The sequence below is a fragment of the Hemicordylus capensis genome, chromosome 1, assembly GCF_027244095.1.
Source record: "Hemicordylus capensis ecotype Gifberg chromosome 1, rHemCap1.1.pri, whole genome shotgun sequence".
Classification (NCBI taxonomy): Eukaryota; Metazoa; Chordata; class Lepidosauria; order Squamata; family Cordylidae; genus Hemicordylus; species Hemicordylus capensis.
Window position 1 is genome coordinate 189297672 of NC_069657.1, and position 23053 is coordinate 189320724.

The following is a 23053-nucleotide window of genomic DNA, read 5'->3' on the forward strand; positions in this document are numbered from 1 at the left end:
TTTAAATGCAATTTAGTATCACATTTCCTTCCTGTTATATTGTTCATTTGTTTCAGTTTGGACAAGATTGCTGTCTTTCCATAATACTAATCTCACAATTGTATATTAGGGGAACATCAAACAGGTTTTATTATCCGTTTTGTTTTTTTTAAAGATAAAATTAGGATCTGCTATATATCAAGTCAGACTGTTGGTCTGTTAAGTCCAGTACTCTTCACTCCAATTTGCAGTAGTTCTCCAAAGTCTTGGATGTGCAGAAATCTTTTCAGCCCTGGCACACGCACCATATAAGTGTTTGTGGATTAGAGGGGGCATTTTTTCTACAGAGGGAAGGGTTGTCTCCTACCCTACAAACTCTCCACACATGAACACTGTGTCCAGGGTATGTCCAGTGCATGTCCAATCACATATCGCCAGTCGCTTGCAATCCCACAGCTACATTTGGTAGACATTCCTTATTTGGGGGAATGTTCTAGTTTTTTATTATTACCCCCATGAATATCAAGGTCCACGTGTATACTCATGGAACAAAATCAACACAGCAGTGTCTGATGAGTTGTTCAGGCTGAGCATGGCTCTTTCATCACAGTAAGCATTACTCTGAGTGTGTGGGGTGTGGGGTAGGGATGTGCAAACTGGCTTGAGGGCCTTTCCTGCCCTCTCCTGGCTTGCAGTGGCCATTTTGAAGACTGCCGCAAGCCACAAGAGGGCTGGAAAGGCTCCCAAATGGGCCAAAACATCCCAGAAAATACCAGGGGGAGGCCAACGGGGGGAGGGAAAAGCTTCAGAGACACACACACACCCCTGCAGGAGCACCCCCAAAGGTGGCAGAAGAACTCAGGGCCGGTGGTGAGCTTAATTTAAAAAAAACAAAAAACATTTTGAATGCCAGACCAGTTCAAATTCAAGCCAATCCAGAGGGGATATTCAAGGGTGTGCAAAACAGGACATGCCCAGTCCAGTTTGATTCCAGTCTGGACTCGAACTGAACCGGGCAAACCAGTTTTGTGCAGACCCCTAGTATGGGGGAGTTAAGGACCAGGCATACATAGTAAGATCTTAAATTTTCAAAACTGTCTTTGGGAAGGTTTTTAGAGCATGAAGCAAACTAATATTTAAATTCTAATACCTAATCAAATTTATGAGAGGTAATCAGCAATGTGATTTAAAACCAAGAACTATTCCTGCAAAGAATTAAATATGTGACCTCACTTTTATGGGCTCGTTGTAAGTGAAGGAAGCTAGTAACAGTACTACTGAATTTTATGGCATTCAGAAATGATCCCTCCACACTGGAACACATGGCACTTTTCAGGAATGCAAATGCAGACATTTGCATTATAGTAAAATTTCAAATATTAAGTAATTTTGTGCCTTTTAAAGGTTAAGCAGATTATTTTCCTTTTCACATCCAAGTTTTTCAATGGAAAAAAAATATGATCCAGGGACACTATGTGATACCTCACATGAGTTCAGGAAGACAGATTAATGGTACTTTATGTGGGAGAAGTATGCCTTCATTATAAAAATATTGTACATCTCACACATGTACATTATACATCCACACGTACATACACCCTGGATGTATAACACATTTACACACACACACTACATTTACAAATATGATGCTTCACAGTGGAACTCACCATTTTATTTAGAAACAATCACACATACCATAATATTGCCAGCGTGACACAGGGGCAACAGCTATTCCACACTTGAATATGCCACTTCCAGATCCAAGCACCATAGAAGTCACATACCCACCATATGACTAGGAGGAAAGATACCTTGTTATTCAAGGGAGGTTGGATGTTGCTATGTTCCTATGGTGGGGGTAAAGTTTAAAGTGCTTTTTGTCTATGCACTGGTTTGTTTGGAGAACAGCCAGGCAAGAAAGCCACTGCAATATGACTCCTACCCACACCACATCAGAAACCTCAGTCATTTGAACATCCATATGAACATATGAAGTTGCCTTATCAGACTGTTTGGTCCATCTAGCTGAGTATTGTCTACATGGATTAGCAGTGACTTTCCAGGATGTTGTCTGTCTGACTTCTTAGGCCTAACTTGGAGATGCTCAGGATTGAATAAGGGACCTTTTGCATGCAAAGCATGTGCTCTGCCACTGAGTTATGGCTCCTCCCACACTATGGCTCCTCCCCATCACTGAGTTGCCCCCATTTTCTAGGAGGCACTGGGAAGAATTTGCCATCTGGGCTCTTCTTTTGTGCGGTGAGGAACTGCTGCCATTACATTCACAGTGCAGGAAGTAATCACATTCACACAATCAAAAACTGTGTTCCACCCAGGTTTGGGAGCTGTATGTAATCCCAATTTTTGGTTGTATGGACGCAAGGTAAGAGGGAAACCTGGGCAGAAGTGATTGTGTTGAAGCACGGCAGGAGGAAAAGCTAACCATGTTTCTTCATATCTTGCTTCCCACATAATCACTTCTACCCATGTTTAACTCTTACCTTGTTTCCACAAAACCAAAAATTGGGAGCACACACAGCTCCCAAACCTGGGTAGAACACAGTTTCTGATTGTGTGAATGACCTTTATGATTGTTCAATGCTGTGGACATAACAAGAGAAGGGGCTGAGAGTGGGCACAGGTAATTTTGCGGGCCTTTCAGCCTTTCCTCAGTTCAAAGTATAGCCCTTCTAGAAGCTAGTTAGTGACCAGGACTATACAAGGCTGAATGAGGTTTTGTATATTCTATATTCCCATGAGAATGCAGGTATCACTTTAAGCCACTTTTGAATGCACCAGGATCTCAACCATATGTTCAGTGGAGGACCTAGAGTTCACAGATCTGCTAAATGAAAATTCTTTCACCAATAAGAGGTGACTATGGAGAGACATGATAGAGACATGATAGAGGTGTATAAAGTGATGCATGGAGTAGAGAGAGTGAAATTTTTCACCCTCTCTCACAACACGAGAACCAGGAATCATCCCAAGAAACTGAAGGATGGGAAATTTAGGACCAACAAAAGGAAGTACTTTTTCACACAGCACATAATTAATCTGCCAAGGGACATGGTGATGGCCACTATCTTGGATGGCTTTAAAAGGGAACATAGGAAGCTGTCATATACTGAGTCAGACCATTGTTTTATCTAGCTCAGTATAGTCTACACAGACTGGCAGTGGCTTCTCTAAGATTGCAGGCAGGAATCTCTCTCAGACTTGTCTTGGAGATGCCAGGGAGGGAACTTGGAACCTTCTGCTCTTCCCAGAGCAGCTCCATCCCCTGAGGGGACTATCTTACAGTGCTCACACTTCTAGTCTTCCTTTCATATGCAACCAGGGCAGACCCTGCTTAGCTAAGGGGACAAGTCATGCTTGCTACCACAAGACCAGCTCTCCTCTCCAAATTTGGACTTAGACAAATTCATAGAGGACAGGTCTATCAATGGCTGCTTGTCTGGTGGCTAGAGACCTCCAGCCTCAGTGGGAAGATGCCTCTGAATAACAGCTGAAGGGGAGCAACAGCAAGAGAGAGAGGGCATGCCCTTACTTCTTGTCTGTGGGGTTCTCAGGGGCATCTGGTGGGCCACTGTATGAAACAGGATGCTGGCCCTGGGCCTGATCCAGCAGGGCTATACTTATGTTATTATGTTATGCTCACCCACTCTAGACCTCTAAAAGAGCAACAACATGCAAGTTAGGAAAAATTCTTCATGTCAGCTTTGGACAATGTCATGGTAGAACTCTGCCTTCCATGTGTCCTCACACCATGATCTGTCAGGCTGAGAGGGTGGAGTTATCTCTTCTGCAAGGGAAGTGCATGGGGTTGGGTTGTGAGCTGCCCAGAGAACAATTGATTATGGGGAGGCTATCAAATAAAGTTGATTATTTATTATTACTTCTCTCCAGATCTTTTTTTATTGTGTAAATTAAAACATAGAAAGAGGAAATTGCAACAAAGAACAGACGTTTTGACGTATTACATCAGCTTCAATGTTCTATATTCCACTGTTTAAAATCCACACTTATACCCAAGACTTGAGGGGAAAGTCTGGATTTTGAACAGTGGGATATAGAACACTGAAACTGATGTATATGTGTCGAAACATCTGTTCTTTGTTGCAATTTCCTCTTTCTATGTTTTAATTTATGCAATTGAAAAGGTCTGGAGAGAAGTATTGTAGCAGATCCATCATCCATATTGCGTCACCATGATATCAACTAAATAATAATAATAACAATAATAAGGAATAGGAATGGATAATTTGGCCCCATCCTTGTGTCCTTCTGAAAATTCAGGGATTTATCTGGGAGTAAGCATTGCTTATCAAAACAATGTTTCCTGCTCTGCCCCAATCCTAAGAACATTATAGACTATATGCTTAAGTAAATAAAAGCAGCATTGAACAGAGGCCAGATTAAACATGATAATCTTTTAAAACATGGTTATTACATGGTAGCATCAGTGTGATCTGAAAAGAATAAATAAAACCAAACAATCTGGATGGACAAGCTAGAACAGCAACACAGACTGTGACCTTCAGCACAACTTTAAAATAAGCACCACTGAAGCCAAAGCTACTTTGTTTCAAGCAACTGCTTGCTGGGACAGCTGTGATGCAAAACCTCCACAAACAGCTACCCAGTTATTGGATTCTGTCATTATCAAGATGCTACACTTTGATACTTACCCAGCCCCAAATTGCTATTCTCTTCTCATCCACAAAGCTCATTTCAGAAAACTTTCTAAGAAAAAGCACATATGCACATCAAGAGAAGCAAGGCATCCAACTACATCTTATTGGTGGAAGAGTGGCTTGCATGAACTACTCCTACTTGCCCTCTATCCTCCCAATGGTTAAAGTCATGCTATTCTGGCTTTAACTGTGTGGGCTGTAACCACAATAGAAATAAAACCACTTAACAGAAATAAAAGTTTCAGAGACACTTCTCTAAAAGAGCACAAAATAGGCTGAATAAAAATTTCCAGCCTCAGAACAATCTACTTCAGATGTTTTATTTTGAATTATTCTCATGGGAGCATTGAAGAACCATTCATATAGAATGAAAAGGACCACTTGGAACATTTTAGCTGATGGGCTAAAATGGTTTTGAAGCCATTTTACCTTCTGTAATTTTGCTGCTGTAACTACGTAAATCTGGCCACATTTGCCAGAGGCTCACAGATCTCACCCTAAGCTCCTTGGGGAAAAGGTGGAACAAAAATGCCCTAAACAAGTTATAATCTTTGGCATATATTCCAGTGTCCTGTGGAATAAGCCATTCCTTACCAATTTTATCTTTCTTGTTTTGTCTGCTAAAAGCAGAAGGCATTCCCCACCCACTTACCCCTGCCCCAATCCAACTGACATGCAGGCAGGGTAGCAAGAGCATGAAGGTTACTGAGATGTTTAAGCACATGCTTACTTGGCTGCCAAGATCTGATCTTCAACTTCATAGGTCCCCAGTCTTCGAAATATTGCATGCATGATTTTGTCTCCTTGATAGCCACTTCCTCTCCCATCGAAACTAGCCACAATGATCTGTTCTGTGCTTGCAAGATATGTGGCCCAACTGATTCGATAGATATAATCTGCTTTCTGACTACAGGGCCCTGCATACCTGTGAAAAGAGTGGTTGGTGATTTTCTGCATATTATTTTTATTAAAGATGTGTTTTACAGATTCCTAATTTCTGAGCAAACAGGCAAACAAGTGAGTATGTTCAATAACTACCCACTACTTATCTAAGCACTACAGAAATAAGTAGCACTTCAGTAACTACCCACTGCTTGCAAAAGCACTACCAAACATTTCCCTTTGAGTCTGTTTTTGGAGAAAGGAAATGGTAAACCACTCCTGTATTCTATCAAGAAAACCACATGGCTCTGTGGTCGCCAGGGATCAACACCGACTCAATGGCACGATCTTTCCTTTTTGTTTTCAACAGATGGTGTTGAGCAGGTATGGAGCAATTTTAATTTATTTATTTTAGTGCTTTGAACAAGTACTTCGTTGAGGTGGTTTTATTGTTTTTATTCACTACAGATGGATTAAACTAAAAACATACAGGAAAAAATAGAGTAAGCTGGGGATAATAAAATAAAACAGACCTCAATAAAAATATATTTATACAAAAGGCCCCACTATTTAAAATAAAATTAGCAGGACACAATAGGTTAAAATGTATTAAGCAACATGAATGGAGATACAAGGGATGTAACATTTCTATGATAGTTCCAGGCTATTCATTAAGAATCTTTGGGGGTCAAACTAGCATCTAGACCTCTTCATAAAAGCATTCTCTTGTAAATCAAGATGGTTTATAGCCCAGATTCAGTAGAGCAGCACCTATATTGCTCTGCACACTGTGTGCTATGATGCTGGTCTTTGACCATAATAAAGTTATCTTTAATTTTGTGTCTTCCTTGTGTAACATTTGGGTTTTTAAAAAGCAATATCCAAGTGCAATAATGCTGGCTGGCATCTAGAATAACCCTGCCAAACATGTGGCACATGTGCAATGGAAAACAGGAAATTTTTTCACATGTGCAATGGAAAACAGGAAATTGTTGCTGATCTCCCTTTCCGCCTGCAACATTCTGTGCCTCCTGAAAGCACTTCTTGGTGTGCACAATGTTAGCCTGGATGTCAGCCAGTATTGTCACACTTGGATTTTGCTAAAAAACAACAACACAAAAACCCACAAAAAATTACATAAGGAAGACACAAAATTGAAGAATACAGGTGTTGGTTTGGATCTCAACTTCTATGTCAAGTATCATTAAAATGATAGTTAAGTAGATAGCTAAACCACTGCTAACTAGGCAAAGAGGCACCCTTCAAAAGTGACGATTCTCTTATATTTAGCACCGGGAGAGCAGTTGGTCCTGTTCAGCTCCAGCATAGCATTCCTTCAGTGGCTGTGGCTGGTGTCTGCCGTGTGTGTGTGTGTGTGTGTGTGTGTGTGTGGTTACCTAAACACTACCTCCAGTCCTCAGGTAGGCCTCTGCTACAAGATTAGTGATAGCAGTCACCTAGATACCCACTGAGTCTTTCACAGTTCAACCCATCACCAGAAGGGCCACTCTTAAGGCCAGTGCAGATTACCCACCAAAAGTTCTAGAATCCAACAGAATACTAAGGTCTCCAAGGACCTTGCTAGTATTGGAATAGTATTAGGATTTTTCTGAATTTATTTTTATGAACTATTCCTTAATTTGTGCCACTGAAATATACTTGCCATTACAGCCACTCTTAATCTCTCCACATACAGTCCTAAACATTACTCACTAAAGATCAAATGATTTAACAAGAATTGACAAGAACCATTGGTGCTGTTTAGAATTTTAATAAGTCTAGTTCATTACTGTTCATTGAAATTTAGACAAATAATTAATAATTCAAGTGATAATTACGTAACACCATTAAACTTTTAAAAATACACATTAATAGGATCCCAGAAAACCCAAACAGTTTCAACAAATATATGAGATATTCCATAGAGAGCCAATTTTCAGCAAATATAGAATACCGTATTTTATGGACTATAAGACTCACTTTTTTCCTCAAAAAATATCCGCCAAAATTCAGGAGCGTCTTATATGTTTTAACAGTTTAATATGTTAAAACTCTGAAAAACTGGATTAAAATTAAGGTGCGTCTTATAGTCCGTAGCATCTTATAGTCCGTAAAATACGGTATTTTCTTTCTATTTATTGTGAACAGCAAATTTCTAGTAAGTCACAATTAGAAGAAGCAAGGTAATTAATGCAAATACATTAATATGTGCAGAGAGGTGTGAGAGAAGGAAGGATCCACAAACATATGTTCAGGGTCCAGTCAATGCGCCTTTGTTATGTTTGTGAATTGTCTTTTGGGTTCAGGGTAGTATGATTTTTTTTTACTAATTATGCAACACATAAAGTACAATGTCCTAGTCCATGTTCTTTTTTAATGGTAAATATTAACAGTAAATAACAGTGGCCATTGTTTTCTAGTTAGTTGTGTCCATAGTGCATTGTGGGCTTGATCTGTGACAGTGGGAGCTTTTCAATGGATTTTAATGGGCTCTGGACTGTATCTCAAGAGAATTAACAAACCAGCTGCATACAGCACAATTCCAATTCTTTGCCCTCCAAGCTAATGAACACCTGTGTGCCCTTGTTTCCTAATGACACCCTTGAATGTAAACGGGAAATCAACACTTTCTAAGAAAGTCACATTTAAGAATTTACCTAAGGCTATTTATCTTTGTTAATTTATTGATTAATTCTATATGGTTAACAAAAGCATTTTCAGTTTTAAAAAATCTCACTCAGTGTTTTTCACACATGAGGCTTGGGGTCTGGAATGTAAATGGAAGATCTACACAGGAGAAAACACTCTTTCACGTTACAAATGCTCTCTCCAGTTTCTCTTCTGCACGATCACTTGTTAATATATAAATAACACAAATGAAGTCCAACATCAATTTAAGTCTCACACATGAAAAATGGCTTCAGCCTTGATTCTTTAGACAAGACTGGTAGAACAGCACCCTTTGAATCACAGGGAGGCTCAGAGCTTCCACTCATGATAAAAGAAGAAAAGAAGCCTTATATCTTAAATTCAATGGCTGACAGACTGTGCAATGACACATTGGGTAGAATGTAACATTTGTGCAATTTCATAAGAGTTCTGTTGAGCAACTGGAAAAAGTGTGCAAACGGAGTTGCACAACAGGGAAACCACTGTGTGAGTGTGTATGAATGAGAGATATGGCTTCCCTGTTGCACCACTATATTTGTGCAATTTTTCCAGTTGTGTAACAGTGCTCCTGTGCAACTGTCCATGCATGACTTTCTATCACATGCATAACCATTTTTGGAAGGGCGGTAAAGAAATCAATCAATCAATCAAATAAATAAATAAAACAATAAAACAATAAAATAAACAACATTGCACAGAACGTCAGCCAATTGTTTTAAAACCCAGCATATTTACAGTATTATTAAATACTTCTCTGTTGCAGAGCTATGAAGAAAAACTCTTCTGCCAAAGTTAATTGTAAAAAAGCCAGGAAATAGGACGGGCACCTTTTCTTCCACAACCATGGATATGATGCTATAAAGGTACCACAAATGGGTGAAATAAACAGCAGTCCTAATAGTCTGTTTGATGGTGCACCATTATGCTTTGTAATGACTTGGCCGAGATCTCACAGAGGTGATAAACCTGTATTTCAGCTGCACAGGTCAGACTGCAGTTGAGGGCTCTAATGATAGAACACTCCAACCTACAATAAAAATCTCCCTCTATAGAAGACTCAGTCTTCTGAACCAGGCCAGAACCTTTTCCCAACATCTAGTTTCCTACCTAATGCTTACATCCTGAAAAAACAAAACAGAAAATAGAAGTCTGAAATTAAGATTTTCTTCTTCTTTCTTTTTAAAAGAAAAGCTTGCATTACAAGATGGGCTTTTGTGTTCATCCAGTGAATCTGAAACAATCTTTGAAATAAAATATAATCAGGTTAATACGACCACAAGTACTTTGACTTACACATCAATGAGGAGAGGGTATTTCTTTTTAGAGTCAAAGTGAGGTGGTAAGATCATCTGGTACCAGAATGCTGAAAATAAGAATGAAGGCATTAGTGAATGATGGGAAGAGGATTCAAGGTATCCCTTGAGGCTTAATAGCATGAGGGAATTCAGCTGGGCTTCTCCTTAACACCAGCAGCTCTGCCAAGCCCAAAGGGGAAGGTGCAGCTTCTGGTTGTACTTTGGGTCCCTTTGTGGGGCTGGCTGGGATAAACAAGGATCAGACTACTGTTAATCTGCTGCATTGAGACAGGGGCAACCAACCAACAGGGGTTCAAGAACCATCCTGGTTCTCAGCCAGAGCTAGTGTCTGCACTGCTGGGAGTACATTTTACACTTGAGGCAATTATTAAGGATAAAGTTGTGGCTTTTATTCCAAAGTTGGGTTCCCCCTGCCCTTTAGTGTGGGGCGGGGGGCAATGTCTCCTGTTTAGAACAAAATTGGCAAAGTGCTAGGAAACATTGAGATCATTCTCATGAACGGGCAGGAAGTGGGGAAGGCTGCAGAAGATTGCCCCGCCTTCCCTGCTGAGGACTGTATGGGCGAACGCATCATGTGCCCAGACAGTCCACCACCGCCCCAGGGCGTGCAGAGGCACAGGGGCTGGGACGCGTCATCCCAGCCGCCAGAAATCCCACAGTGCACTGTGGGATTTTTTGGTTTTTTGTTTTGTTTTTGTTTTTCAGTTCTTAGAGTTCTTTAGTGTTTCTTTTAGAGTTTTTAGAGTAATGGGTATATGGGGGGGGCGGTATATTGGGATATATTCAGCTATTCTTTGTTAGGTCCTGTAGAGGTTGTCTCGTTGTTCTGTACAGGACAATGACAATAAAGATTTATCGTATCGTATCGTATCGTATCGTGAGTGCACGGTGCATTGTACGGATCCTCCCAGCAACAGAGGGGGTGCCCATCAGTGCTTCAGCACCAGCTGCAAGCAGCCGGTGCTGGCAGGCGACCAAATAAACATGGTTAAGGGAGCACTCGCTCCCTTAACCCAATTTTAAGAGGTGGGTTCCCTAGGTGGGTTTGTCACTCAGGTGCCACCAGGAGCCGGTCGGCTCTCACGGGTTCTCACAGGCAGCCCAGCCCAGGTTTAGCTGTCCTAGCCTGGTCTTGGCTCCTCATGAGAACGGCCTCATTTTGTACTTGCATCCCAGCCCAGGTGTACACAAGAACTGCACCACCAATTCACCAAGTGAATGGACTATGGTGTCGGAGGGATTACTTCAGACTTGTCTGGTCTCTCTAGGAAATCTTTTTAAAACTATAATCCACATAGTTCACCAATATTATTTACATTTGCAAAGCAGGAGGACTTCTGAACAATTAAGGCATAACTAATCCATGTTAATGTTCCCAAATATGCACTCTTGTTTAAGAACATTAGAAATGCCTTACCAATCCTTGCAAAGACCAGACTGTGGTGCATCTTATGTAGATCTCTTTTTTAACTTACTAATTCTTAACTCAAGCCTAATCATTGCATCTTCTAATTGTCTGGACAGTAAGACAACATCTGATCCACACAGAGGCGCTTCACACGATCAGTGTGAAGCGCCAGAGGGGGTTCTGCGGGGAGCGGGCTTAACTTGCTCTCTCCACAGACAAGCAGATGCTCGTAGCTGGGTGGCCAGATCAGCCGTCCACACAACTGCTGGCTCTGTCACAGAGCCGACAGGGGCGGCGGGGATCGGAGGCCACATGGCCCGCGGAAGTTCCAGGATACCCCGCACAAGCGCACAGAGCATCCTGGAGACACCTCCGAACCTGGAAGGCTGCTTGCAGCCTCCCGGCGGGGGTCTCATGTGTGGCCATGGCGCAGAGCCGCACCATGGCAGCACACGATCAGAAAACCCAAGTTAGCAGAGCGCTCACTCTGCTAACCTGGGCTAAGGGGAGGGCTACTTTGGCGGGCTAGCCGCTTCTTTAGCCTGGTTTCCCCCCATCGTGAGAATAGCCTCATAATCTAGCAATCTCTGTAACACTATAGAATTTACTATAGAATAAAATATAGAAATATTCTAAATAAATAAATGCATATATATATATATAAATAAAACTTGTAATTTCCAGTTCTAAGACCTAAACATTTTACGACAATATTGAGTTGGCATTGCACCAACAAGACATTCAGCTGGGTACAGTAATCTGGGATTTGTTCAAAGATTGCCGATCCCAGTTGAATGTCAGGTTGAGGGTGCCAATCTGACATCATCAAACATTTTTAGGAAATCAAGAGCATGCATGGCTTATGAATCTTCCGGTTTCTGGTCAGGAGGCATTGGGGAAGTTGTGAGAACCTGCCCAATATCTCTTTAGCTGCAGAAAACAGAATTACAGTGCTGCTTAGTGCATGTGTAGATAACAAAAGAAATGTTCCCGAATATGAATGCTTCAGGGAAAATATGGCTACTGAATTAAATGAAAACGGAGAGTTGTGCGTGGGTGAAGCAGAAAAGTGTCATGTACAGATTAGCAGAATGCAAGTGCCTAGAATCTGAAGTGGCTGTATAATGTGAGCATAATGAAAAGTATTGTTCAAGAAAAAGGAACAAAAGAAGTAATGATGGGCAGGTCTGAGAATGCAACATGAGAATAAGCCATGCACTATGCTTAGTTAAAAATGACTCTATCTTACAAAGTTGTTTTTGCTACAGAGATATCATTTCAGATTTCAGTGCAAGAGAGGGAAAGATTCTCAGCAAGATGAAAATGTGGTCTCGAATATTTTCAAAGTAAACATGAATCCTGTTTATTTTACAAATATGTGATTGTAACTTTTATATACCTCAAACTAACTACAGCAATTTAAATCAACACGGATCAAACAGCCACCCTTAAAAAAAAAAAAACACCAAGGGGGGAAAATGCCATTCAGAAATGTTGGTCAGAAATATAGCTGGTCTTCAGCTAAAAGTGAATGTGGTGTAGTGGTTAGAGGATCAGGGAGACCGGTTCAAATCTCTGCTCAGCCATGACGCTCACTGGGTGACTTTCGTCCACTCTCCCCCAGCCTAACTCATCTCATAGGTTTGTTGGGAGGATAAATGTGAGCGTGAAAGAATCACCACTGATGCCACCCTGAGCTCCTCAAAGAAAAGACAGGATAGACGTGTGACAAATAAATACACAAATAATCCCATGTAGTCTGAAACATGGCAGAGGAAAAATCCTTTCTCTGAATAGGATCTTTGCTCTGCTGATAACTAAAAGTTTTAGTATTAAGGGGGTTACTGTAATTAGAGAAATATACTAAGCTTCAACATGTGGCCGTGTGCAGCAAAAGAAAGGAATTCGTCTTACCCCATCTCCTACCCTGGAGAGGTGAAGCCATAAGAAAAAGAAAGAGGAGATAAAGATGAGCATACAAGTGACAAGCAGGCCACTTTTACATCTCAATATTTCTTCTGAGCTCACATGTTTTGACCTGGTAAAAATGTTACTAGAGAGAAGAAAAAAGCTCAAAGGCAAAGTGGGTAGCTCCATAATCTAAAAAAAAGATCATGGGAGGTTGCTCATGGGCAGTCAGTGGACTGCAGAAAAGGGAGTATGAAAGTGAATATGACCTCAGGATTCTATGTTCAGTTCCTTGGAACCAGCACTGAGTTCAATGGGACGCTCCCCTATAAGTCTGCAGAGGTGTTACAGTTTTGTCACAGAAATAATCTGACAGAACTGGAAGCTGCAGCTACTTCTATGGAACAATAGTTCAGGTTCACAAGAAGCTACACAGTCCGAGGGGATACAGAAAGCACAGGTACAATCTCTTCATCTGGGAGCAGCTGCTATTCATGGGAGTTGATCAGGCAAGTGGCAAGCTGCAATTCGGTAAAAAAATCTCAAACTACCTCAGATCTAGCTGGTGCCCACCTGGCAGCTTCTCCCACAGCTGATTTTGCACTGTAGTGTGGGCTTTGTGTAGCGGTGTGTACGAACAGTTTGCCTAGAACTGGGGCCAGTTCAGAGGTTCGATCGCAGACCGAACTGGGGGCAGTTTGGTCTGTGATCAAACCGGTTTGGCACAATATGGGGAGGCCAGGCCGTGCTGGCGAGATCGCTAATAAGCTGCTTCCTAGGTTGGCACAGCTGCCGGCACCACTGCTTGCCATCCCTGGTGTAGCCTCAAGCTCCCCCCACTTTACTAGCAGCTCGGTAAAGGAGGGGGAGAGTGCTTGGGGCCATGCCAGGAGGGCGAGTGGCGGCACCAGCCGCCACTCTGGCTGGGTAAGCTCTCACTGGATTCGCATTTACATGTATTTTGGTCTCATGAACTGGTTCAATCTAACGGACCGGACTAGCCAGTCGGTTTGACCAAACCAGTTCGGAGCAATTCAGTTCGGTTCCAATTAGTTCAAATTCTAACCAAACTGCAGTTTTTTCCGTTCATGCACACCCCTGGCTTTGTGTGCTGGCAACTCTTGAAGCAAAGAGATAGCAAGTTAGCACAAGGATTCCAGTGTAATGATTATTCCTTTGCACTGCGCCGGCCATGATGCCCTTGCTAGTTCAAACAGCAAGCCAACAGGAATCAGCATGGCGATCAGGTCACAGTCCCCATGTAGCCTGCAGGCTCAGATATGTCGAATCAGCACATCTGGAAAAGCCTCCCACTAGAATCAGTCTACTATATAGGAATGTCCAGCTACACAAATAACAAATGCCACTGGATCAACTCAGTACCTTGCTCAGAGCTCATTCTCATGACTACTGTGTGTCAGGTGGCTGCTTGAAATTACCAGACACACCAGCTCTTGTAAGCCAAATGAGAAGCGTGACTTTGCACTCCTTTTAGGAAGCAGTGCTGAATGGTAAATGAAAGAGAGTCCTTTCCAATCAAAGTGACTTACAAACACATTTCAAAACTAGGGCTTCACAAGGTTATTTTGTGGAAAAAACATGTTTTAAGATTTAATATTACAGAATTACAATATGTTTATAAACCTACTTTCTCCATGCAGTGTAAGGTTTTCAACTCTTTTGGAAGGCATCTGGATGTTCTTCAACAAATTATCAAAATACGTATTATTTTCCAGGATTTTAATAACTAAAAAACAAAACATAGACACATATGGTAATTGAAGTAATACCCATAGGTTCCTTTTAGAGCACAAGTTGAAACCCAGCTTTCTACAACCTGGAGAGCATCGCTCTAAAAATTCATCACAGGCAGAACAGACACACCACCATGTTGCAACGTTTCATTCAATACAGCAGTACCCATGGCTAAGGAAGCTGTTCTGTCCTAATTGGAAAAATAAAGTGGTAGAGGAGAAAAAGGAAATTAGACACTCGAGCTGATTCACAGGCACCCAGTGGTGTGGAAGTTGCTTTCCAATTCCATTTTTTGTTCTACTCAGTTGTCAGCCAGTTAGCAAGAACCTTCACAGGAAAAAGACCCATACAACTGCATCACTCACACATATTCCTGAGTGCTGTAGGAGTATATTGTGAGCAAGCATCTGCCATGGCATTATTATAGCTGCATAAGCAGTCATTGGATCAAGGAAGTTGGGACTGGGGTGTCAATCAATCCATCTCCAAGGTGTAAACCTTAGAGAAGAAAAAGTAGCTGTGCAGAAATATGGCATGCTTGAAAACCATCGGATGCATCCACAAAAACTGTCTCATGCACCCACAGAACTTCTCACACACAGGCACTTCCTTGGACATACAGAGCATTCTCTGGCTCTCAAAACAGAAAGATCTTGGAGAACTCCACATACATATCAGAGAAGAGCCACTGGACAATTCCCACCCTCTGGAAGTTCCTCTGACATTCCCTTTAGTTTCACAGCTTTTTAACGACATTGTCTTAAATGTATCTCTGTAAATGAAAGGCCTTTTGTTCTTTCAGTTCAATTTGTTGTTCATGTTTTGTCAACTTGTTCATTTTTGTTGTCAGTTTTGTTCATTCACTTGTAAGGTAACCCCTGGCTTTCAGGAAAACTATTGACTTGCTTTAATCATACTGAAAGCAGGTTTCTACAACTCTCAAGATGACCAATACCATGCATTAGTGTTCACAACAGCCAGATTTACAAAGGCAGGGGTTCTCAAACCCTTTGTCAAAAAGCCTTTGTGGCTGGGGAAGATGGGAGTTGTAGGCCACCAATATCTGGGGACCCAAGTTTGAGAACCCCTGTACTAAGGGCTTGTTCTCACAATCAACAGCTGGGTAGGAGGAGTGCCCAGCCAGGTTGCAAGCCCTGTGTGTGCTCCCAAGAAATAGTCATGTGTTGGCAAAGATCAAGGTAGGATGAGAGGGAAGCGATCGTATGCTAGCTGTAGTCTGGTCATTCAAAACAAAGTACCTGCAAGTCATTCAAAACAAAGCTGCAAAACTGGGCACTACCTGTTTTTCATCCATTTGTATTGCTAGATTAGAATTACATCTCTAAGTGTACCATCTAATGCATTACTCAGAAATAAGACTCATTATGGCCAATGGGTCTTATCCCTAGGTGAATATACATAGTCTAGCAGCTTGAATCAGTTGATTGACAGAGAAAGTAGAAAGTAGAGAAAGTCAAAACCCACCTACATCCACAAGAACATGGAATAAAAGTACCTTTATCTGTATTGCTGTTATGCAAGGTGTAATAAGGCACGCCAGGACCTGTGTATTAACAAAGTGTTAAAAATCCAGATGATTTTCCTTCTTAATTTCTAAAAAATAATATTTATTAATTGAGCAGTAGAATAATAATCATCATATATAAATAGAAGAAACAGGGCATAAACGTTAAACTTGGATCTCTCAAATATACTTTATAAACACAGGTGACAATCTAATTCAGGGTCAAGTGCATTTAAGGCCAACAGGTGCAATGGCTTAAGCAACTTAAGCTGGTGCTAATTGTGATGCTGTTATTTATAATAGTATTAAGGTTTTATCTTTTAATTTTAAATTATTGCCACAGTATTCAAAGCAACATTTAACACCACTATTACTCCATGAGAGATACAACACACTGACATCCATGTGAAGGAAGCAAATGCAGCAAGGGCTACTCCAGAGAATGGACAAGCATCCCCATAGATGTCTGCACCCCCATCTGTCCCTCATTTCTGTTTCAAAATTCTAACATACGAGATATAGGTTGCCCACCCATAAATGCACTTTGCCCCTTCTATGCCTCTTCAATTCCCCACCACCACCACCACCACCATCCAGTGTGATACAGAAATGCACTTTCTGATGTATAATCACAGGATTCACCCCAACTCTTCTACTACTTCTACCTCCTCCCACCATCAAAGTACATGTCCTCATTTTTTTTTTACCCCATCCACTCACTGAGTTTGGATGGGTTATAAGCAACAGAATTGAACTTAGGAACGATCCAAATGTTCTAGCACTTAGGTAGTCCTTCCACATGCCTATACTATATCACCACAATTTTCAGTTTGAGTATAAGCTGCAGTTAGTGGAAAGGGCATTTAGAGAAACCCCTTAACAATTCTACCTCTGTTTAGCTGAACCCATTGCCAGGAACATATGTAGAGTGGTAGGGAGGGGAACAGTGTAGAAGAAGAGAAAAGGACAGATGGGAAACTGTCTTGAGACTTTATCCAGGACTCCCTGCCTAAAGTTTTATGGCAATGGTTTCCCTCCAGCCCTGTCCAGCTTGATATCCCTCTATGTGACTTTCATCTAGGCAACAGGAACAGGAACAGCATTTCCCTGAACAGTTCTCCTCGTTGCTCACCGCCATTCACACCTGAAAACAATAACTAATAGTGTCCAGGACACATAGGCTAGTACATTCAATCCAGTAATTGTAATAACTGCGATAAGGCCCAGGAGACATATCGTAGGTTGGGTCCTGGGAAATATGAGATACCACCACAGAAGAAACACAGGGAAGATGTGAGTGCTGTGTATGGCAAACCTGCAGCTACTGCACAGCAAAATGTACCTAACTGTGCAGTAACACTATAGATCAGACTACAACTGCTTAATAAGATTGACATTAATCTTGTCAACAGATTGATTTAGGGAGCTGTATGCTTGGCTGATAAATTTTCTTCCAGCTCTTAAGGGTAAGTAACAATTAGAAATTAGTTTTGTTCTAATTTGCTCACAGCCATGAAGAGAAAAGTAATATTAATTATTATATAAATAAAGGAGATATTATACATACATACATGCATAATTTAATAACATGCTCAAGTGTCAAATGAAGTCACCACTGACTAAGCGTTTGTTCATTATGGCTGTGGCCCAGAGAGCCCCTTCAAGGACATGCAAAGATTTGTGCAGGGGCACAAGCAGGGACCCGCCTACTACAACAGCTCTTCATGCAGAGATGGGACTTCTCCAGCACTGTGTGTTGGGACATAGCTATGATTGAACAATGGCTGGGGCAGGGGATGGGGGAAGAGAGAAATGTCCCTGGGCCTATGAGGGAGGGGGCCCTGGCTAAGAAACAGTCCACTCTTTGCTCTTCCATCCTGCCTCCCTGACTTATTGGTAAACTGTTGGATTAAAAAAAACAGAGTGTGATAAAACAGAGTGTGAGGACTGCATAATATTATTTGCATAGGAACAAGAGTACAGGCATGCCCGAGTATGCTTTGTTTTTCACCATGCCCATATAGTTATTTTGCTGCAAATACATGACAGGGTGGTAGGGGTGGGGAGGAGAAGAAAACAGGACCCATCTTCACTTCTTGTTCCAGGGCCTTATTTCAATCTTGCTATGCCCTTGTGGCGTGTGCCAAGGTTGCCAGAACCTAAGGGGTATACTCGTGGGTCAAATGGGCCGTAAGCCAGAATTTGGCTTTTTAAAAGCCAAATCTGGCCACCTAGAAGGCACAGAAGGAAATAAAGATAAGAAACATCAGTTTCTGTGATTGGCAGGCCATATGAGGGCTCTGGATCAGCTATAAGTATTATGGCCCTACATATCAAGTCATATTCCTATAATATAGCTCTGATTGTATAAATTGAATGAATGAATGAATTGTACTCACCAATACAGTTCAGTTTATAATATCTTGCATCTGTGCTAAAGGATGCAGAATAATACTGACATCTTTCTTTGAATAGCTCACAACTAATGCATGTTTTCCTGTAGTCATTTCTTAAATCCACTCTGCAAAATGACAAAATTATTCAGTTGAAAGACAAAGCAAGTTCCATAGCAATTAATTAAACCACACTTTTATTAAATATTCAGACAAAATTGGATTATATTAACTCTACTTCATGTCCAAATGTTACATTCCACACTATCCTAAGCAGAATTTTTCTACCAGAATTTTTCTGTTCAAACAAGGGATGACAGTGTAGCCATCCATTGATGGGGTGTGGGGATCCAATATAATTTCCAAATCCTGGCAAAGCAGTCATCTTCCATTTATATGTTTGCATGATTTTCTTTCATCAGTTTAGTAAGATCTTTGTTAAGATTCGCTATGATGTTTTCAAAACAATATTCAATTTTTTTTGAATGACTTCTAATTTAAAACCCATCCCACATTGTTTTTGCAGTTCCTCTGCATTTGTGTCATTTGTACAGCTTAAAACTAACCCTAACCCTTTTAACATGACAAATCATTAGAGAAAGCATTACTTTAACCCTCCTTCCAACTGAATATCACAAAATTATTATTTTTAAAAGACAATCATGCAACCATTAGTAGCAGTTCAGTCTAGGGCACATCTAGTTTCCCTATGGCAATGATATATGAAGCTCCAGAAAGTATTGTTCAGTCCCTCACATATAGCTAAAAATGCAGCAGACATGGTCATGGCATTTCCCATTAAGCAAAGTCCATCACATTTGGGTACCATGTGTCACCTCCAGTGTTCCCTCTAATGGGGATTCCCAGATGTTCTTAACTACAATACCCATAACCACCAAACAAAAGCCACTGCAGCTGGGGATTCTGGGAGCTGAAGTCAACAACATCTGGGAATCCCGATTAGAGGGAACACTGGTCACCTCACTTATACAAAATCATTTCACTACAAACATAGACTGTCCAGACCAAAGGGACATGCAATACATAATTCCACAGACTATCTGCAAGAGGACTGTGCAGGAACAGTTCGTGCCGGAGCCGGTTTGGTCCATGACTGAACCCAACCAGGCCTGGTTCAAGCGAACTGGTTTAGCATGATAAGGGGCCAGGGTGGGGGTGGTGAGTAAGTCAGCTGCTTACCTGGCCAGCGTGGCTGCTGGTGCCACCGCTCACCCTCCGGGCAGCCCCAAGCAGCGTGCTCCCCGCTCATTTACCGAGTCGCTGTCACGCCGGCAGCTTAATAAAAGAGGGGGGTATGCATTGCTTGAGGCCACCAGAAGGGTGGGCAGTGATGAGTGGCAGCGGCAGCCACACCCACACCAGCCAGGTAGAAGCTTACTGACTTGATCGCTGCCACCGCCCAGCTGCCCCTTAGCCCTGAAAGGGTCCCCCCACCCCCTGTACTTGTAAAGGGGAATCCTCACCGGATTCCTCTTTACAAGTATATCCCCTGAACTGGTTCAGCCCAGTTCGATGGTTGCCAGGACCCAGTTTGGAAAGGCACAGAACCGGACAGGGCTGGGTCGGTTCGAATCCAGTTCCAATTCGACCCAAACCAGTTCCGTGCACTCCCCTGGTCTGCAACTCTAAGCAATGCCCAGCCTCTGTCATGTTATGTCAGTGTACATACCATGCCCTATAATTAATTTTGTTTTGTAGATAAATCTTCAAAACCTTTCAAGTCACACGGGCACTTCAAAAGAATCTGAACTTTTAACATATTAAGACAGGGGTTTTCAAACTTGAGTCCACAGATGCTGGATTACAACTCCCACCATCACCAGCCACAATGGTCCAAGGCAAAATAATAATTTTAGTGTAGTGCTAAAAAATTGCTAGTTTAACTGACCACATTTTCTTCCTATGTTGAGGACACCCAGCCTAGTATAACTATGGTGAAAAATCATCTTACTTATAAAGATTTCTTCCTCCTGGTTTATTTTCAAATTCATTACTGATGAAGTATCTGTGAAACAAGCGAACAGATTATTTATTTATAAAATGTCTTCTGCTCCTTTCTGATGAAAATGTTGTCCAAGGTGACTTACAAAAGCTAGAATTATTATACTGGCACCATCGTGCTGGTATAGTTAGGATGGAGAGTGTTTTCAATGTTGCCATTATAACCATTATACCCATATAACCATTATAACCCCTGCACATTCGAATGCATATAAAATCAAAGCATTTATCTGAACTGCTTGGCCATCAGCACACATTAACTTGGTGACAAGGGACACCTCCCCTGCAAATTTGGTGAAGATCCATTGGAAAAGGGCTTAGATAGAGCAGTTTAAGGTTTTTCTCTTTTGAACAGGGCTTTAAAAGGTTGGTGACTGAAGAAGTGGTAATTAAATGATTTGTAGTCTATTTGCACAGTTAGACTGCATGCCAGAAAAGTGCCTTTTGGATATATCTCTGGGCCCTAATCAATGGTAATTTCAGAACTGATCCTCAAAGTGGTGTTTTCAGAGGCTGAAAAATGCATCTTGCCTGCAGAAAGAGTCTGTGCAGTAGGGCTTCTGAAGCTGCGGTGCCCACAGCATTACCTCAAACTAGTATGGTGGTCTTGTCAAAGATGCGGTTGGCTTTCCCACCGGCCCTGCCCCAGTGCCTCCTTCTGGTCCGCTATGTGCCTCAAGTATGTGATCAGCTTTCCCGCCACTGGCCACTGCCACCACTCCTGCCCGGCATGGTACAGCCCTGGCAAGCCAGTGTTCCCTGCCAGCTGCCCTGCTCTTAGTGCTCAGATGGCACTGGTGCACATGCGGACAGTGGACAGCTTCCTGCCGGCTGCTGCCTACTGCCACTTCTCTTGCCCACTGCTCCCTTCCGGCATGCACCCTCACCCATTCTGGTGCGTGCCTTGCCCCAACCCCCAGCAAGTCGGCATTCCATGCCGGCTGCCCCACTCCTTGTGCTCTGACTCAGATAGCCTCCATGCATATGCGAAGTCCACACATGCGCAGAGGCCATCTGAGCCCTGGGGATGGGGCAGCTGGCAGAGAACGCTGGGTAGCCTCCATGCACACACTTTGCCTTGGTCTTTCAGTTGGACATTGGACTGGGGAGGAATGCATCCAGGCAGATTCAGCTTTCCTAATCACTTCCTAGAGATGGCCCTGATACATTTCTGCTTGATGCATCTCTGATCAAGGCAAAGTGTGGCTGCATGGAACCTTATTTCTAAAGCTATCGTCATATACCAGACTGAACAAAGTCTTTACAGCTTATATGGCACGGGTGTTAAGATGGGCACCTTGACTTGCAATTTCCATTCTTTTTAGAGCACAAGTGAAAATGTAAAGATGTAAAGCATCTTAACTCTCATCTTAAACCAAAGGTTTTTGGATTACCGAATTCAAACATACAGGACAGAAAAGGAAAAGGTTATGAAACAAACCTGTGTAAATACTGCACCACAACAGTACAAGAATAGCAGATTCACCAATGTTTGATTTTAAATGCCTTAAATTAAAAAACGGTGTTATGGTCTGTGTAATGCCACAACACAGTTAATGCTGAAAAGAGAAAAGAGGGGAAATCTTGCATGAGAATGAAAGGCGAGGGAGGGAGACCGCAAGCCCACAGGATGCTCCCAGTCTAGTGATGGCTGGTGAGATGGTTCCCTAGGTGAAACCACCAGTGACCTCTGTGTAGCTATCAAATGGGGAGGGGGACTTTCCACCTTTATCTTTAGGCACCAGGGATGACCCAGACAGACAGCCTAGGAGACAGTGGTGTTGCTGCCTGGACCCCTACAATCAGCAGCCATGCACTTGGCATGGGAAGATGCATCCCAGCCCTCAACTCTCCACGCTGCCGGCAGTAGCCAACTATCGTCTTGGTGGGAAATCTGCTCACCCAGGAAGGAGCCCCCTCGGTTGCCTGCTGGGGAGGTAAGCATTTTAAGGCTCCCTCCCCAGCAGATTGAAGCCCTTTCGCACTGGTTGTGAGGAAGGGATCACTAACTGGTATCCCTTTCTTTTGTTAATGCTCCATCCATTGCCTGTGTAAAACCACAGCACAAAGCAGTCATCAGTGCACTAAAGCTGAACTACCCATATATAAAGTTTGCAAACTGAAATATAGGGGAGTAAAAAGACAAAAGCAGTTTCTGGCTCCAAAGGGAGAAATCATCACAGCTAACACATTTTAATGTATTTTATATTTTATTGCTCTCCAGCAATAACTATGGATAAAATTTATTTTAAATTTATAAAATTTAAATTGTTCAGTGGATACTCACATATAGGCATCAGTTAGGGCAGATAAGCTGATTACCTCCCATTTTCCAGATGTAATAGGGATCACGTTCTAAAATATAGACAGACAAAATAGTCATTCACACAATCAAAAACTGTATTCTACCCAGATTTGGAAGCTGTTTGTGCTCCCAATTTTTGGTTGTGTCTAAGCAAGATAGGAGGAAAACCTGGGTAGCATTTCCTCCTACCTTG

The 23053-nt window shown here is 42.0% G+C and overlaps 1 protein-coding gene across 3 annotated transcripts in view; it reads right to left on the minus strand.

Moving 5' to 3' along the window:
* Positions 1 to 23053, minus strand: part of DPP4 (dipeptidyl peptidase 4) — a 100137-nt gene that overhangs the window by 20355 nt on the left and 56729 nt on the right. Inside the window, exons 14-22 of one of the 3 annotated variants that reach the window (XR_008313484.1) lie at positions 22843 to 22910; positions 20506 to 20559; positions 18540 to 18661; positions 16132 to 16179; positions 14509 to 14607; positions 9522 to 9591; positions 5407 to 5601; positions 4671 to 4725; positions 1647 to 1774 (exon numbers count right to left, since the gene is read on the minus strand). Coding sequence is in view for 1 of the 3 variants with exons in the window: in XM_053284918.1 (XP_053140893.1) it covers positions 1675 to 1774; positions 4671 to 4725; positions 5407 to 5601; positions 9522 to 9591; positions 14509 to 14607; positions 16132 to 16179; positions 18540 to 18661; positions 20506 to 20559; positions 22843 to 22910 (811 nt within the window). In the remaining 2 variants the exon portion in view is untranslated. The remainder of the gene's footprint in view (positions 1 to 1646; positions 1775 to 4670; positions 4726 to 5406; positions 5602 to 9521; positions 9592 to 14508; positions 14608 to 16131; positions 16180 to 18539; positions 18662 to 20505; positions 20560 to 22842; positions 22911 to 23053) is intronic. The other 2 variants (XM_053284918.1, XR_008313485.1) reach the window with 2 other exon arrangements.